Below are 18,600 nucleotides of genomic sequence, written 5' to 3'. Positions count from 1 at the left end.
CTACTGTTCTAAATTTTTAATGCTTGGCAATGCCACCATTTTAAAACTCTGAATAAAGAAACAGAATTGACACAGAGGAGCTATGGGTTACCCCTGACGTTTTGACTGGAAGTAAAGAAAAGTTCACATTTCAAAGCTTCAAACCCTTTCTATTAAATAAAAGCCCAAGAGCTTCTTCCTCTTACACCTAAAGTCACTTATTTTACCATCAATAAACCCTTTGGAAACAGCCATGAGATGCATTACCCTGTGTGGTGGAAAACATCCCTAGATAATATCTGAATGCCTTTAAATGATTCACTAAGTCTGACCATCCTAAATGTTATCGACTGCTTGGTTTTCCAAAGGCCTTCCCACCAAACACAGCTTCAGCTCATCGTATGTCACTTTAGGACAAGTTCATTCCATATTTGGATTTTTCAACTGTCACACACCAAGAGTAGTTCTCTTTCTGTAATCTCAAATCTACTAAAAGAGAAAGTAGACACCACAATTGCAAATCTTTCAAGCTTAAAGGCCAGTGTATTCAGTTCCTTTCCATGCAAAACTTAACGAGGTATCTTATATGCTTGCAATGTCTTTTCCAAATCAAGTGTGGGGCAACCTTTGAAGATCCACTCGGTGTGTCATCTTGTCCTATGTTCTGGTAAGTATCTTACGCGAGAAAGGAATATACTTGCTGACCTACAGATTAGTCCCAGGGGAGTGTGCTAGATAAGCGCTAACATCTATGGTCTCTTCCATTGCCGTCAAGCTCGCAGTGGGGCCGTTCTCAACTTGAACCACCAGATGCCTACAAAGCCACTCAGATACGCCATGACAGGGAGGAGGAAGAGGAGGAGTTTTCTGTCCTAGGGTGGAGGGGAGAGGCTGCTGGTTGGCAAACGTAGGACTCTTGGTGGTGAAGTCATCCCCTCTAGGATGCCATGCCCAGCAGAAAGTCACTAGAACGTTCTTCTTCACAAACGACACCACCTCCTCTGCTTTGCTCTTGACCTCTGTAGGTATCTGGTTGCTCTTGCGGATCTTCAGCTGTTCCTTGGCCTTCTTCATGTCCTTCTCTACACGCTGCCAGTCCACTTTGATGTAGCCAGTATGGTTTGCAAGCTGAAGCAGAAAAAATCCACCTCCCACAGCCGTTGCAGCCAGTTTTCCAACCTTCTGGAATATGAAACCTGTGCACCATCCAGTGACACCTCCAATTAACAGCTGGGTTGCCACACTATACTTTTCAGCTGAAGGCCCAGATTCCTGCCCAAACAGCGTGCGCCACCATGGCTGCTTTTTAGCAAGTTCTGCAAGGTCCAGTGACTCAAACTTTCCCTCAAAGTTTCCTTGACTGGCGGCAGCTCTATAGGATTATTAATAATATCAAATATTTAGAAACAACCTAAATATCCACAAAAGGATATTATTTGAATAGATCATGCTATAACTAGACAACAGAGTGCTATTAGCCTACTTAAATGACGGTGCGAATCTATGTGCCATAATGTGGAAATTTCTCCATGTTGTTTACTGAAAAAAAAAGGCTTCCTATAAATCTGCATGCATACGATGTGCCTGCTATGACTGCGAATGTTGCGCAGAAAGTGCCTAGCATGCACCTCACTAAACCACTGGTGCACAGTGGCTCTTTCTGACAGTGAGATATCAGGCGATTTTTTCCCTTCCTTTCTTTATCTACACTATTTGATTTTTTTTGCAATGAACCTGTAATGCTTTAAAAATAGAAATCTGTTTTTAAAGATTAAAATAAAACATGTCAGGGATGTACACATTTCCTAGAGGAAAAGCAAGGTGAAAACCAGAATAGTGGCTGACTTTCAGAAGGAAAATGTGAAAGGACTTTGAGACCTGCCTGACAAGCCTAACAAGATTAGTCCTTTCCTAGTTCTGGAGAAGGTAGAAAATCCCAGTGGTTAGGAGATGATGCTCCAGGGTCAGTGCTTGGGTTCACAGGGTAAACGACTTGGGACAAATTACTTAACCTTCTGTGCCTCAGTTTCCTCATTTACAAAAGGCATGACTGACAGTGCCTGCCTCTAAGACTATCATGAAAATTATTAAGGACAAAAATAAATGGACACCTATGACAATGCCTGGCACATAGCCAAAGTTCAGTAGATATTAGCGCTTAGGAAAACCAGCTTCAGAAAATCGTAGCCTAAGTGATCTGTGACCTGAGCTCTGTAATGAGGACTTTGCATGCACGGGCTCATTACTTCTCCCATCAGACCCACATAAATGCAGTGTCTATGCTCTATGTCATCTCCATATTACAGATGAAAACCATGAGGTTAGGAGAGAATAAATACTGTCCCAAATCCTTCAGCCAGGAAGGGACAAGGATTTGAGACCAGAATGTGAGGAGTAATTCTAGAACCTCATTACAGGTTGACAATTTGTTGGCATTAGATGAACCATTTCCTCTTTTAGGACCTGCCACCATCTGCACCAGCCTCACTAGGTTAGCTGGCCCTCTTAAGGTAGTTGGGATCTGGGAAAGCCAAAATTGCTATCGGCATCATCTGGTAATTCCTGGGAAGAGCAGAACACTGAGAATCAAGGCTTAAGCTGCACCCACAAAATGAGTCCACCCAGCAGCAAGTGGAGAACATCTTGGGAGCAAAGCACCCATGCTTAGAGAAGCCAGAGGTTGTGATCTTTATAATAAGGCTGAGTGCCACAGACACTCAGAATATTCCCTCGAAGACACCCAAATATGGATGGACTATTTTATCACTCTCATAGTCTTTTAAAATCCTTTGTTCAACACACAAAGGCTTCACACTTGCCTCATTTCACCTCATACTTGAAGCAAACAGATTCACTTGCCCCATAGTCCCCTGCATCTCGAAGGCCTGCACAGGTCTTCAAACTCTGTATTCAAATCACTACCCTGAATACCAGGAAGATCCCAAGAGGACAAAATCATCACTTTATGGGTAAGAACCCAGACTTTGGAATCACAGACTCCTGGGTTCATCTCTCAGCTCCTCCACTGGGTACTTAATATCTCTGAGCCTCAGTTTCCTCATCAGTCCACAGTGGATCATAAAACCTCACAGTTTTGTTCTAAGGATTAATGAGATAACGCAGTATTGGGAAAGCAGCAGAGTCAGAGTTTAAGAGCACAGACTCTGGTGCCAGAATATTTAAGTTCAGACTTTGGCTCTGTCACAAGCTGTGTGTCCTTGGGCCCCAGCATATTCAAACTGTGAAATGGGCATTATAAGAATATCCACCTCTGTAGGGTAGGGAATGAATGAGCTATGGCTTTGAAAGTGCTTAGAACAGCACCCAGTGCATTAGTGAGTACTTGATAAACAAGGGTTGTAATGAAATGCAAGTAAACCCCACAGCACAGTAAAAATAAATGGTAACTGTTATTATTACAAGGTACACTTTCCATGGAGAATTTTATGCACATTTATCTCCTAGAAAGCAATTAAAAATGAAAAACCTGGGTGAAAATCTTGTTCTCTAGCAAGTGTTTCAGTCCTAGCAGAGAGAAGTCACTATCTGATTGCCTAGCGGAATCCCCTAGGATCCCCATCCCCATTCCCAGGCTCTTCTCAGCTGTATTCAGCCATCCTCTCTGAGTAAATACTCGTTAAGCACTCACAGTGAGCCTGAAGGAGGGCTAGAAACATCTAATGGTTAAAAAAAAAAAAAAAAAAAGGCTTCAGCTCCTGACACCCTGGAGCTTATAGGGTAGTGGGGGAGATGAACATTAAATAAATACATAGACAAATGATTATTTAGGGATAATAAAATTTGTGTTTTAAAGAATGTGATACAAAGATATTGAACCTAAGGGAGGTCCTGATATGATTTAGCACCAGAGGTATGTGTGAGGGAGGAGTCATTTGAAAGACATTTAAGCTGGGGTTTCATGGATGAATAGGAGTTGGCTGGGTGAGTGCCTGGGAATGAAAGGAGGAGATAATCCAGGCAGACAGGCATTTTGCTTCAAGGCCTGGCAGCCACAGGTGCCTGGCTCACTAGGGGAACAGATACAAAGGCAGCAAGTTGACTTACTCTAGACCACCCACTCAGAAGCCCTCAGCTGGGAGACTGGAGTTTGGAGAGAAACCCAGGCCCACAGGAGCTGAGTTCTCAGCTGCATCTGTTGTCTCTTCCTTTTCAGACTCTCTTGCGTGCTGATAAAGACTGCCAGGTCTCTGACCCCAACCCCAAGTGAACAAAGTTTTGGGCTCAAATACCTAGAGGCTGCTAATGTGGCTCACTTTTCCCACATGTGAACTTCAGCCAAGACGCCACAACAGGGACTCTGCCCTCTGAATGCCCCCTGGATGTCCACGTCACACCCCACTGGGTTCTGTGAGGCTATTTAGGAAGATAAGTTTCGCTCACTGAAGAGAAGGGAGACAGCATGAAAGAAAACAATGGCCTCAAAGGAGGAACCTCTGATTGACATAAATGGGGATGTTCCATTAGGAGCATCATGTACCAGGAAAGAAGCCAAGGCCCGGGTCCTTTATTTCTCCACCTGTTTACATGTGATGGGAAGAAGATGTGTTTAAGGTTCCTGTAGTTTTACACTGGGAACTGATGCTCCTGGAAAGGAAACCATATGTTCCAGACGTAGCAGGTTTCTTTTGGAATTCACACATTGGGAGTCTGGCGCTCTCCTCTAAATGGGACTTTTGTTGTCTTTTTGTTCAAGACCGCAAGCTTCTTCCAGGATCAGAACTGCCAGCCAACCTCCTCTGATAAACAGCCCACCAGCTCTCATGGTAGATCAGAGGTTTAATAATTAGCCTAAGTTTTTGTTTATCTAAGTGGTAATTACCACGGAGATGGAATAATATTTTAACTGCAGGGGAAGCCTTATGGAGAGCCCTCTCCCCTCTAAGTAAAACCTACTGGCTGGGAATGGCCAACAGAGCTGCCCGTATTCAGAGGCAGGTCTCTGTGTCTGAGATGCTGTCATTAGACGCTGCTGCAAAGACCTCAGGAAATGTGCCCAGGAGAAGTGTACGGTCCTAATCCTTTCAACTGAGGCTCAATGGCCCAGCAAAGCATGAAAGTGAGGCCTGTGCTTCTGAAACGTAACAGTCTAGAGTCTGTGGAGCTGGTGAAGCAACCTCACCACCGCAGGAGCAAATCTCAGCAGGTCCGATTCAAGGAGGATGGCACCAGCAAGACCCCGCCTGGTCTAGCTGAGGTGGATGTCCAGACGCCCGAGGACCCGGCTGTAATGGGCAAGACTCAGGCCTCCAGGCACCATCACCTCCCCACCTACTCGCTCTCCTTTCCCAGGTCCCAGAAGGCAGGGGGCTTTCGGAACATCGCAATCCAAACGTCCCCCAGTCTCAGGAAGCATTTCCCGGTTTTCAAAAGAAAGAGACTCACAGCTAGCAAGTCCCTGGTAGAAATGCCGACAGCATCCCAAAGTGCCATCCAGGTGAACGGCAATCTCTCTGAGCAGGACATTGTGTCCTCTGAACTTGCCTACTTACGGCTGGCTCAGCATCTTGAGGATGGGCCTCGAAGGGTCAAGGTGTCCCACCCATTTCTCCCTAGAATGTCCAAGGTGCAAAGCAATGGGCCTGTGAGCCTATGCTTTGAAGCTGGGACATGGAGAGCCTTGGAGAAAGTAACAGCTGCCATTCAGGTCCCAGATGATATTTACCACAGTCCTACCTGGGCAGGAAGGGAGTCCACTTTGAGCCCAGACCGGTCTGCTGAGATTAGCAACTCCATACCCCTTTTGGCTGACAGGCGTCCAGGTGATGGAAGAAGACAGCTGCCACCAGATTCAGAAAGTATCCCCTCCTGCTTAAATGCCCCCAGTAGAGCCAATCACACGCCTGGCACAGGGAACCCGCAACCCGAATTGCTTTTGCCCAAAGATAACTCCGATGATAAAGATCCTGGCCCTCTGTCATCTAGGTCAAAGGAAAGGTGTGCTCCTTCACATGCGCGGACTCACAGCTCCCCTCCACCTGGCTCCCAGAGTCAGCCAGCCCAACCAGGGGGCGCTTCAGACTGTTCTTCATTGAGTAACAATTACCAGGATCTGCAGTCACTCCAAACGAACAGTGAGTCAGGATCTGCCCCTGTGTGCCAGGAGCAGACGGCAAAGAACCCCATCAAGTCAGACATCCCAGAGCTTCAGAACTGTCCAGGAAGTGGTCACCTCCCCTCCTCTCTCCTCAACCAGGAGACCAAGCAGCAGAGGGTGACTGGCAGGATTAACCCAATTCACCTGGCACAGGGCGAGCTCTGCGACCTCCAGGGCAGGCTGCAATCTGTGGAGGAGTCTCTGCACTCAAACCAAGAGAAAATTAAAGTCCTTTTGAATGTAATTCAAGACTTGGAGAAAGCTCGAGCTCTCACAGAAGGGTAAGGTGGATTTGGGGGAGCGGGGGCAGGGTAAAGTCATTTGGGAGGATAAGGGCAGAGAGAGACCCTTGCCTTCCATTTGTAAAATGTCTCCAAAATGTTTAAAATTCTATCGTTTCCCCAAATTATACGCAATGGTCTCCCTTTGTTTGGACCGGGTTTCACTGGGTTGTAGGCTTCGGTGGGTTTCCACGATGATTGGTTTTTATTTCCAAATGACAACAGGTTGGAGAAAGGGGACAATGAAGCAGCAGGGTCCAAAGTTACTTTTTATTAAGATGTGGGTCCAGTCAATAAACTAGAGGGGAGAATGATAGTAGGCAGGTTCTGCCCCAACCCTATCCCTGTAGGGAGTTACTATATTTGCACAGTATTTTAGCTATTGGTGTGATTGTCACAGAGGACCTGAGGTAGCCACTGAGCTTACTGTTGACCTTCCCCTCCACTGACCACTTTGAAGGCTTGAGCCAGTCCATCATGCACCAGCTAAGTAGGGACTGAAATGAGATCATAATTCCACAGAGAGAAAGAAGCTTCAAAATGCTTTCCTGGGTGACTCAGCATCCGTCTGAGGACAGGAAGGCAGTTATTTGTTTAGGTGTGGGATGCTCCTTCCTTGAAACAGTGCTCCCTAAAGCCTGAGAAAAAGGAATGGTGAAAGCTAATCAACAAAAGGGTAGGGAAAAGAAGAATTAATTAACTGGCATTTGCTGCTAGGAATCAGAGTCAACACTGCCTTACAAGAGAGCAGCACTGACGAGACAGGGAGAAACGCACTGACCTAAAGGGATCAGGGGTTTTAATCATCTCCTTCTACTCATTCGCAAAGTCCCTCAGTTTCCCCATTTATCACGTAGGGATAAGAATAACTGACCCATCTCAGAGGATTATTGTCAGCATGAAGAAAATCCAGATCCCAAAGTGTTTAAACATCTAAAAGCATTCTAGAAACGTGAGATCCTATTGATACGGATTTCTTGTTTCTTTGTTTGCAATGATCATGAACCTTCAGACTTTGGAAATCATGAGAAGGACAATGCTGTGCAGCAGGAAATGAGTCTGTAGAGTGTGTGCATCCCACGGGGCGTTTGCCCATAGATTTATCTAGCAAATGCTCTATTTTGCAGGCGCAACTTTTATCGAACTGGCCAAGATCTCAACAACTGCAGCACCTGCCAGAACACGGCATGCATCATATACAGGTACCTGGCCAGAAGGGAGGCCTGCTCTGTAGAGCACACAAGTTGCGGGGTCCACGGAAGACTCTTGAGATCTCTCTCAGATGCAAAAGTCAAGAAAGGGGGCAAAGGCAGAAGGCCTTTGGATACATAAGACAAAGAAAGAACACAAGGTTGTTTGACTACGAAATGTTAACATCTGGTTTCAAAGGGGGCATTGTTTTGTTTCCTCACAATAAGGTGCATGAGCAAATCCTTTTGAGACCGTCACCCTCCCCCTTCCTGAATACTAAGCACAGGCACCTTGCTAAGCTCTGCATGTCCCTCCGTATCTCGTTTCACTGTGCACCTCTTAAAGCAGGTGTTCGTGCCCTCAGGGAAGTTTAGTCATTTGGCCCCACTCACATATAGCATTTTCAGAGAGCTGAAGGGGATCTCAAATCAAATATTCAGAGACTCAGGACTCAGATCCGTATCTTTCTGATACCAAGCCCTATTTATGATCCTGACTGTTGTACCGCACATCCTACCCCTCCACAGCAACTACCACATGCCAAGCAATTACAGTACGTCAAGAACTGTGATAAGCACTGTATATTCAGTTCTAAGTATGTGGCTTCTTCCAGCAAGAGGTAAGGTTGCGGCATTAGAGTGAGCTTTCAGAAGAAATAGAAGGGAAGCGTCTAGAAATGTGAGTAGGGCTCCTAGAAACAGTGGTAGGAGGCCTCAACCAGGAGTCAGGATCCCCAGAACTACACCGGCTAACACGTGTGGCTCGGTTTCCTCATCTGCAGAGTGAAGCAATTACTCCTCTTGAGAGCTGCCGTAAGGAGTAAATGAGAAGATACTCGTGAATGCCTTTTATAACAGTAAAGTGAAAGTGAAGTCGCTCAGTCGTGTCCGACTCTTTGAGACCCCATGGACTGTAGCCTACCAGGCTCCTCCGTCCATGGGATTCTCCAGGCAGGAATACTGGAGTGGGGTGCCACTGCCTTCTCCAGGTTATAACAGTAAACTTCTGTACAAATCTGGGCGCTAATTCCTGTCATTACTGGATCGATCAATGCCCATTTAGCTGGCGGTCTACTCTCAGTGGCACCGTGGGAAAGCGGCCAAAAGCATCGTTTCAGGTGACGGCTTCTAATTCTGTTTGACAAAAGGATACAGTGTGATTTTCTCTATTACTTCTCTCTCTTGATGAGAAAGGCAGCCAGGGTCTGAGCAAACTGAAGCCCGACTGGGTTGCCTCTGTTTGTTTGTTTGTTTTTAATGTCTCCCTCTCTCCAGTAGAATCCTGAGATTTCACCCTAGCAAGGGATGGGCACCAGGAAGTCAGGGGCTCCTACCTCAGGTGAGGTCTTGGACATTTTCTCACTGAACCATCAATTCTTTAAACCTAAAAGTCACAGGACCACAAAGTGTTTTCATCAAATACCAGGAGCTCAGGATTGCTCACAAAAATATGCCCTTTACCTTAGTGTGAAATATCTCCTCTTAAAAGGAAGCTCTGGAAAAGGCTTGGGCATTGGAAAGAATAATTAAGAAGTCTCATCAATTGCTTACCTTTGTTCCTTCTTTTTTCTTAATATCCCCTATTTTAAGCAAATTTCCTATCACCAGGAGGACAAAACTCATTAAATGTCTAGATTCAGGGAGGACAAAATCTTTTTCTCCTAAACAAAAAATATGTACAGATATTTTTAAAAATAACTTTCTTTTTTTAATATAAATTTATTTATTTTAATTGGAGGTTAATTACTTCATAATATTGTATTGGTTTTGCCACACATCAACATGAATCTGCCACAGGTATACACATGTTCCCCATCCTGAACCCCCCCTCCCTCCTCCCTCCCCGTACCATCCCTCTGGGTAGCCTTAGTGCACCAGCCCCAAGCATCCAGTATCATGCATCGAACCTGGACTGGCGATTCATTTCATATATGATATTATACATGTTTCAATGCCATTCTCATTTAAAGTTTGAAAAGTCTCTTTTTCCCAGCTGCCAAATGATATATTTCCTATTATCTTAAAATGACTTTCTATTTAGCTTCTGTAAGTTAAAGGGACAAACAATCATTTCCCCATCTTCTGTGAGTTTCATGCCCTGGCCTTGGGCAATCCTTTCTGACCTCTGAGTCTCCTTATCTGGAAAATGAAGCCTTTGATTAGATAGTCCTGATGGTCCCTTTCAGTTCTGACATTCTGGTGCTCTAGGTTGAATTAAAAGTTTATATTTATATTTATATTTGCCTAAACTATAACCTTCCAACCAGTATGAGAATATTTACATTTTTCTAGTACGTACTTCAAATGTCCCAAGCAAACAGTCTAAATTGACCCCTGAATGGGTTGGCAAACCTTCATCTACACATCCCTTTCCAGTTTTCCAAGAAGAGCAGCCACTGCATGTATCTACCCCTCATCACCATTCAACGCCAGACTGCTCGCCCAGACAGTTTCTATATCGCTGTGTCTAAGCCATTGTGAAGGAACAGGCAATTAGCCTGATGAAAGCAAAGAGATCAGCACAACATGCCCGTCACAGTAGCAGAGGAAAGATGAGAGTTGTCATTTTTTTTTTTCTTTTTTGACATTTCAAATGACTTCAAACCCTGTGTTGTGTCCTGGACAGTCAGATCTTGCAAACTAGTAAATAAGTGATGTGAAACAGTCATCCTCAGGCCCTGTGCAGCTGCAGGCTCTCTCTCTGATGACGGATGGACGCCCAGTGCATGTCACTGCACATAAAGCGCATGAGCGCAGCATGGACTGCCTGCAGGGTCTTCTTCCCCGGAGATGCTGTAACTAAGCTAGCAATCCATAAGGTTTTCTAAGTGGCTTCATCAGCTGAAGGCTATGGCTATGTTACTTGCTTCCATCAAGATAAGTGGGGTCAAGGGTTCCATCCGAATCATTCTCCCAGCTTCAAAAGGCGTCTTCTGCCCACTGCTCCTCAAAGCCTCATTGGCTTTCTTCTTTCTAAGGTGCACTGTGGTAGATCCTCCCTTCCCAAGGAGAAGAGCACCAAAATGGATGTCCAGAGATGTCATGCATGCCTCTCAGGACCTTCCATACCCCAGGAAGAATAAACTCCTTGGAGCTCTGACTGCTGTGGGACCCAAGGGAAGGCGGCGGGAATTGGCTGTATGACTCAAGCTGGTTCCAGGCTGTTTAGTTCCCAAACACTGCTCACCTCTCCTTAGCACTACTCCTAGGACAAGTTACTGAGAGGGTTTCTGAATGCCTCCTGCGGTACTCAAAATTAAATAGCATGGAATTACTTAGTGAGAAGGTTGTTCTCTTTTCAAATTGATTTCAATTCTTCTGATTTACCTAGAGGGAAAAATCTGCGTTTGGTGCTAGAATGTCTTCAAAACCTTTCTAACGCTTACTTATCACAGTTCTTTGCTAACAGTGAGCATGTTTCAAGTTCATAGCCATGGGCAAGCAACAGTTCCCAACCAAAATGTAATCATTTCTAATTCTTTATGGAAGCTTTTAACTTTCAAAACTAATCCTCCTATATATTCACTGTTATGCAGGTCTCCATTTTCAAAAGATATATTGCCTGCTTTGTATACATGTTTTTTAGTATAAAAAGTGAATTGATTTAAAGAGAAAAAATTAAGTACATAATTGTGCAAGCGGTGTGGGGAGTCTCACCAAAACCTTGCAGGTGATAAAGAGCGATTACAATTGGGAAAACAGCGCCCTAAGGAATCCTCTTCCTTTTCTCTTCTCAAAGTCATGAGCTCTGTCCAAACCACATCCCTCCTCCTGCTCTCAGCCCAGCTTTTTCTCCTCCAGCCATATCTCCCTGCACTTCATCTTCACAGTCACTCAAAAAATAATCACGGAGCCTCTTTGGAGGTCTTTGACTCCACCGATCATGCATTTATTTTATGGATGTAGCTCCCAGGAAAATGTCTACCTGGTTTAAGTTAAAATGCCTCAAATGTTTTAAGGGAAAAGAATTGGAAGTTTTGCTCAGGGAGACAAAATTTCTCCTATCATCCAGGTGTGTTTCTTAGGAAATGGAAATCAAGAGCAAGCAGCAAACTAAACCATTCTGAACGGACGAAGGGAGAGACTGGCCACCTAAGATGTGAAAGGTGCTAGAGAGGAGAAGGTGACAGAAGAGCTCTCGTTTGTTCAGGGGTCTCCCTGGACAGACGGTCTCCTCTTCTCATCCTCAGCCTCTGTGCATGGCTTGAGCGGCACTCATGGATTTTAGTATCAGTGACATCACCTTCCTCTAGCTTCTATGAGTGCTCTCTCTTTATATATATATATATGTATACAAACATATATATATATGTATAAACTACCTACGAATCTTTCCATCTTGATATCTCAAATGTACCTCAAATTATCAAGTTCACCATACACATTCCACTCCTTCCCAAGAAGGAGCCCCTCGGCAAGCACACTCCACTTCTATACCATTTCTCTTGTGACACTGCAACACAGTGTTTATGAGCAGAAGACCAGTATCTCAAAGTCATCGCCAGTGTCTAATACACAGTCAGTGATCAGCAGAACCCTCAAAGAAGGGAATAGCCATACTGACTGGGGTGGGGTGGAGGGTGAAAAGCAGTGGCAGGCCTGAGACAGCTATTTAGATGGTCCTGAAGTCAAGGCGGGCTTCCCAGGTGGCACTAGTGGTAAGAATCTGCCTGCCGATGCAGGAGATGTGAGAGCCTCAGGTTCAATCCCTGGGTCAGGAAGATCCCCTGCTGGGAGGGCACGGCAACCCACGCCTGTATTCTTGCCTGGAGAATCCCATGGACAGGGGAGCTTGGAGGGCCACTGTCCATGGGGTCACAAAGAGTTGGACACGACTGAGTGCCTAAACAACAACCAAAGTCAAATCAGCGTGACAACTTTTGTGTGTCCTTACCCTTGGGTGGGGAAAGAGAAGGTCTTAATTAATCAAGTAATTTTGTTAGGGAAGGAAGGCTTCTGTGCAGCAGGTCTTCAGTAGATCTCTTGGAACTGAATCAAACAATGACTGAATGTGGTACATGGATTTCCAATTTTCAAATACCTGGAACACTACAAGATGGAGCTTAGTCAAGTCTTCCAGTGATGACTCAGAGAACTTGTTGCAATTCACAAGACACTGGGATCCTTGTTGATCACGGACTTCCAACACAATTCACAAGACACTGGGATCCTTGTTGATCACGGACTTCCAACACAATTCACAAGACACTGGGATCCTTGTTGATCACGGACTTCCAACACAATTCACAAGACACTGGGATCCTTGTTGATCACGGACTTCCAACACAATTCACAAGACACTGGGATCCTTGTTGATCACGGACTTCCAACACAATTCACAAGACATTGGGATCCTTGTTGATCACGGACTTCCAACACAATTCACAAGACACTGGGATCCTTATTGATCACGGACTTCCAACACAATTCACAAGACACTGGGATCCTTGTTGATCACGGACTTCCAACACTCTTGCCCAGTGCTTCTGTACCAACTATGGTAGGAAAGCAAAGTCTGATTTGTGGAAAACTGAACACTCCATCCAGGCCATCCCGTCTCCCCGCTACAGTGCCTGAACCGCACCAGTGACGTCTTCGGAAGCAGGAACTAAGGCACTAGGTCTGCAGGTTCTCTTAGTAACACATCAAAACCCAGTGTAGTAGACAGAGTGATGTCCACATGAGATGTCCACATTCTAATTCCTGGACCCTGTGAATACGTCCCCTCACCTGGTAAAAGGGACAGTGCAGGTGTGATTAAGCGTCTTAGAGGACAGGATGAGCAGCCTGGAGGGTCCAGGTGAGCCTGATGTAACCATATGGACCCTTACAAGGGAGAGACGAGAGCAGGAGAGGGAGACTCAGGGAAGGAGATGAGACACCAGAAGCAGAGGGAGGAGTGACGTGGTCACAAGTTAAAGAAGCCGGCAGCCTCCACCGGCTGGGAAAGGCAAGGGACGCCTTCTCTCCTGCAAATGCCAGAAGGAACACAGTTCTGGTGCCACCTTCGTTTACAGTTCTGGAGGCCTTCTGACCTCTGGCTCTCTAAGAGTAAAATTTGTGTTTTTTGAATACTTTGGCCACCTCATGTGAAGAGTTGACTCATTGGATAAGACCCTGATGCTGGGAGGGATTCGGGGCAGGAGGAGAAGGGGACGACCGAGGATGAGATGGCTGGATGGCCTCACCGTGTCGATGGACGTGAGTCTGAGTGAACTCTGGGAGTTGGTGATGGACAGGGAGGCCTGGGGTGCTGCGATTCATGGGGTCGCAAAGAGTCAGACACGCCTGAGCGACTGAACTGAACTGAAACCTACTAAACTTGTGGTAACTCATTTCAGCAGCAGTAGGAAACTAATGCACCTGGATTAAATCCTCCTAATTCATAAACTACTCACATCTAATTGGAGGTTGGTTTATTTGACTTTGATGATTTTTACAACTAACTCTGACAGCTAAGGGAAGACAAGGATCTGTTGGGATGAAAATTAGGGAAAAGAAATGAGAGCTGCCAATTACTGGGGCTTGCCAGTGGCACTAGTGGTAAAGAATCTGCCTGCCAAAGCAGAAGACATAAGAGATGTGGGTTTGATCTCTGGCTCAGGAAGATTTCCCAGAGGAGGGCATGGCAACCCACTCCAGTATTCTCGCCTGGAGAATCCCAAGGACAGAGGAGCCTGGTGGGCTACAGTCCATGGGGCTGCAAAATGTCAGACACGACTGAAGTGACTTAGCATGCACACATGCACCAATTACTGGTCACTGTAAACGCTTCTGTTTTCATATCTGATCCTAACCACCAGATGAGATAGAAAAAAATACTCCCATTTTACAGGTGGGGTAACTGAGGTTCAGGGACTCGCACGTTATTCATGTTGGACAATGGAGACTGAGAGTGAGAGAGTGCTATTCTGAAACTAACAAATGGCAATATCAAGATTGGAACTTAGTCCTCTCTGCCTGTTGGTCAGATTCCATGGCATGCTGCCTTCAGAGGCCAGGCCTGCTTGAGAGTTATCAGGGCTCAGTGGAATGTTGTATGGCTGAGTTCTCCTCGGCCAAGGGTTTGTGTTTATGATACAAGACACAAATGGTGTTCTCAAAGAGGATAGCAGGCCATCTGCAGCCGTCTCAAGTACCTGGGAATACTTGTTGCTGGCCTTCAAGCCCCAATCCTGCTGGCTCAGAGAGGTGGGGAGGAGGATGGGAATCTGTAGGTACAGCCAGCCTCCTGGGAAAGTCTGATCCCGAAGAAGTTCAAGAAACATTCAGCTAGGTAAAGTCAGAGTCTTGAAAGGAGGTGGTGGCAGTCGATTTACTAGAAACGTTTGTGACATAGAAAGCTCTTGCTGATAAACTAGTCCAGAAACTAGCTTTTGTTTTAAATGCATCATTGGAGAGACACTTTAACTTTCTGCTTGGCTTCAGTTGCAGGGTTAGTGGTCATGGACAGACCTAACTAAAGGGCGCAGGTGAGGGTGGAAGAAAAGGGAAAGGAGAGGGGCTTGTTCACAGAGTAAGCGTCTCTTATGACGCCTCCCATTTGCAGTGAGAAGAGAAAACAAGCTTCTGCCAGTCCACGTCGGGGCCAGGCTCTCATCTTGCATTATTTAGGGGGTTCATTTGTAGTCTCTCCTTCCTCCCACACCTCCCAGCTCCTCGGACCTCATCTGAGAGCGGGAAGAGAATGGTAATCCCTGATTACTTTCCTCCTCCAAATAAGGTGCAGACCAATTAGAGCCCAATTCTGCTCCCAGGCCAGGAGCTCAGATGCTAGGAACTGCCCTCTGGGATGTCCTGAAGGAGCAATTACAAACGCCTGCCAGGGTGGGCATGCAGAGTGCCTTCCTGCGCCACCCACCCCGCTTCAGGGAGGGGTAGTCATGCAGGCTCCTGACCCTGGGCATGTGCGTGACGCATCCTCTCATTTCCTCAAACTCTATAGACCATAGGCTGCCTTTTTTTTTTTTTTTTAATCATTACTGATTCCTCCACTGCTATGATCCTCCAAGCTAGGCAGAAAAAGTTAGGGAGATACAAAAGGAGATTTGCCACCAGCACCTCCCTTTGTCCCTGGCGACCAGCATCCCAGTTCTTGCGCCCCCTCACTGCTTTGACATTCAGAACTTATCATAATGAGTCTCTCTGGAAAACAGGGCAAAGCATATAGCTGTGTGTGTGCCCTGTAGGAGAAAGGCCAGCCAAACCTTCATCCAACTAAGGAAAGAGGCTCCGGAGGGCTACATGAGTCACTTGGGGTTGTGCAGTCAGAGGTGTAGAGAACCTTCTTGACTTTCTTTTGATGGTTAAGTAGTTTGGCCACTGGGCCTTGGCCTTGCCTGCCACTTAAAGCTATCACCTAACCAGAGAAAACAGCATTTCACTAGAAATGCAATATACCTAGGTCTGTGAATTTGTTTAAGATGCTCTCCCAGCAAGAAGCCAGGGGAACTGTGAGAGCCTTGTCCTCCAGCTGCAGTTCTCTGTCTGGCCAGCAGTGAAGTCTGTAGTGAAAAGCAATCACAGAGCACACAGCAGAGTAACGTGTGCTCCTCCTAGTAATCACAGATGCCTTTGCTGCTGTCGTGTCATTGCAGTACGGACTGATCAGTGTTCAATTCAAATGCAGGAACGTGAATGTTAACGGCAACACTTTACAGCACCCTTCAAACAACTGCCACCAAACACAGCTCAAGTTGTCTCTTTTGAAAAGAGGCATAAAGTTTGAGGGATGTTGTGGAAACTTCTCTGAGCCTTGACAGCTTGGTCTCCCAGACATTTGCCATTAGCTCCCATTTCTCTCGGTATGTTTTACTCCTTTCTTCTTTTCCCTCAAATAGAAGGGGAAAGAAGAGGATTTATAGCATCGGCAATTTGTCTGCAATAAAAATGAAGCCTATTTTAATGCATTAATAGCTAAACTGGCTGAAACAAGCCATAAATATAACATCAAGCGTGCCGAGAATTTCACAGGAATTACAAACGGATGGCTGCTGGCGTGCGGGCCACAGCTGACCACAGAATGACCCAATCTTTACTTCTCTGTCAAGTTAATGCTACAATCATTACTATTTGTTGATTCAGGCACTGCGCCAGGCATTTCACTAAACAGTGTACATGTATCATCACTTTTCAGACTCCCAAGAACCCTTAAATATGGGTCTGGTTATTATTCCCATTTTACGGATGAGGAAATGGAGACTTGGGCAGGCCATGTGATGTGTCCAGGATCCACCAGAGCTAGGGCTTAAACCAGTCCCTTTTTCAGAAGGCATTCCTATCCTGTCCCCTCTTACCTTCTGACCGTGCACCATCAGTGGATATCTGTATTACAGTTCTCTGAGGTGGCCTTCTCTTTCTGAGGACTTAATGTGAAGACATCCCTAACACAGAGCCACAGCACCCAGAGTGCAGACCTCTCCCACAGATGGTGATCAGCAGGGAGATCTCTGCAGTGTGGCCCTGCTTATTTATGCACCAAGAAGAGAACCTGCAATTCTCCGGGGACTTGTCAGCACAGATGCCCAAGGAGAAGGGGCGTGCTTGCTGGCTTGAAATGGCTGTGATCTGTGAAGCTTAAAATTGTATCCTATAAATAATGAGCACACTGGTCATTAGGAGGAAGTTTTAGAAACAATATTCCTTTCAGGCTGGGGAAAATTAAAAAAAAAAAGCTAACTGAAGTTTCTACTTTCCCAGACTGTGATTCATCCACAGAGACACTTTCCAAAGTGCTGTGATTTATCCAAGTGGACAGAAACCCAACCACCCTCACTGAACCCATTGATTCTTACAGCTAATTCCCTTAAAAAGAAAGCTGCAGGAGGTCAATAAATCTGTGGTACACCTGGGTTCTGTGGTGAGAGGGGCCACAGAAGCACTCCAACAGAGATGAAGAGGTAGAGAGAGACTGGCAAGCGGTTTCATCTTCAGGGAGACGCCATGGATCATTAGTTTCTCAGCCAACTTGCTTACAGCATCTGGACTTATGGTTCATCACCATGCTGCTAAGCCGCTTCAGTCATGTCCGACTCTGTGTGACCCCATAGACGGCAGCCCACCAGGCTCTGCCGTTCCTGGGATTCTCCAGGCAAGAACACTGGAGTGGGCTGCCATTTCCTTCTCCATGTCTCTTGGTAAAGGAGCAAGACCCACCTGCTGAGAAGGATGAGCAAAGGGCCACTGCAGAACTCAGCAGCCTACAATCAGACCCAGCCCTGCAGAGCCCAGACACTGCCTTGAGTACACAGCCTCCTTGGGGTGACTGTCTTCTCCGAGTACACAGCCTCCCTGTCAGGACATCCCTGCAGTCGGGAAATACTGTGGCAGGGTGGGCTGGTCACCTGGGTCATGAAGGGTCCTCCAGTGGCCCAGCCCACATTGAGACTTGTTCCACAGGGAGATGTGAGGTCACTTAGGTGCACTGGGCTGGGGTCACCATCCCATTGCACACCCATCTGGTAACCAGGATCCCATACACACTGAATACTACTGTTCTGTCAGTGCTCTGTAGCTTGGTGTACAAGCTTTGGAGCCAGACAGTCTAGGCTCAAATCCTTGCTCTCTCACTTACTAGTATGTGCCACTGGCAGAATATTTAACCTCCTCTTGCCTCAGTTTCCTCCTCTGTAACATGAAGATAATGTTTATCTCATGGGTCTGTGAGAATTACATGAGGCATGAGAATTGCTAAATTTGTAGTATGATGTATGGAATAGAGTTCATTCCATAAAAGATAGTCCTCCTTCTTCTCCTTTTTCTCCAACCTCTTCTTCATTTAAATTACCATGTGTCCTCACCTAACACGACCAAGGTCCAGTTCAGTTGCTCAGCTGTGTCTGACTCCTTGCGACCCCATGGACTGTACACACCAGGCTTCCCCGTCCATCACCAACTCCCAGAGCCTACTCAAACTCATGTCCATTGAGTTGATGATACCATCCAACCAACTTATCCTCTGTCGTCCCCTTCTCCTGCCTTCAATCTTTCCCAGCATCAGGGTCTTTTCCAATGAGTCAGTTCTTTGCATCAGGTG

The 18,600-nt window shown here is 46.0% G+C and overlaps 3 protein-coding genes across 4 annotated transcripts in view; 1 reads left to right on the top strand and 2 right to left on the bottom strand.

The window, feature by feature from the left end:
* The window catches only part of DOCK2 (dedicator of cytokinesis 2), a 473,410-nt gene that overhangs the window by 212,718 nt on the left and 242,092 nt on the right, over positions 1–18,600 (bottom strand). The window lies entirely within an intron of this gene.
* The window catches only part of INSYN2B (inhibitory synaptic factor family member 2B), a 126,700-nt gene that overhangs the window by 96,930 nt on the left and 11,170 nt on the right, over positions 1–18,600 (top strand). The window contains exons 2-3 of one of the 2 annotated variants that reach the window (XM_042233649.2): positions 4,154–6,375; positions 7,503–7,577. In XM_042233649.2, coding sequence (XP_042089583.1) covers positions 5,036–6,375; positions 7,503–7,577 — 1,415 coding nt within the window. In that variant the 5' untranslated portion in view covers positions 4,154–5,035. Of the gene's footprint in view, positions 1–1,111; positions 6,376–7,502; positions 7,578–18,600 lie in introns of those variants that run through there. The other variant, XM_027979974.3, reaches the window with a different exon arrangement.
* LOC114118711 (FUN14 domain-containing protein 2) lies at positions 503–2,843 on the bottom strand. The gene is made up of 2 exons (XM_027979967.2): positions 2,809–2,843; positions 503–1,351 (listed from the first exon to the last, which is right to left on the bottom strand). Exons 1-2 carry the CDS (start codon positions 2,841–2,843, stop codon positions 685–687), a joined length of 702 nt encoding a protein of 233 aa, XP_027835768.2. The 3' UTR covers positions 503–684.

The sequence above is a fragment of the Ovis aries genome, chromosome 16 (assembly GCF_016772045.2).
Source record: "Ovis aries strain OAR_USU_Benz2616 breed Rambouillet chromosome 16, ARS-UI_Ramb_v3.0, whole genome shotgun sequence".
In the NCBI taxonomy this organism is placed as follows: Eukaryota; Metazoa; Chordata; class Mammalia; order Artiodactyla; family Bovidae; genus Ovis; species Ovis aries.
This window is presented reverse-complemented; position numbering and strand designations above follow the sequence as displayed.

Coding starts and splice junctions, on each gene's coding strand:
- LOC114118711 (XM_027979967.2), bottom strand. CDS start 2,843: ATGGGGCAAGTGAATCTGTTTGCTTCAAGTATGAG. Junction 1,352..2,808: donor CTGTTTGCTTCAAGTATGAG/GTGAAATGAGGC, acceptor ATAATCCTATAG/AGCTGCCGCCAGTCAAGGAA.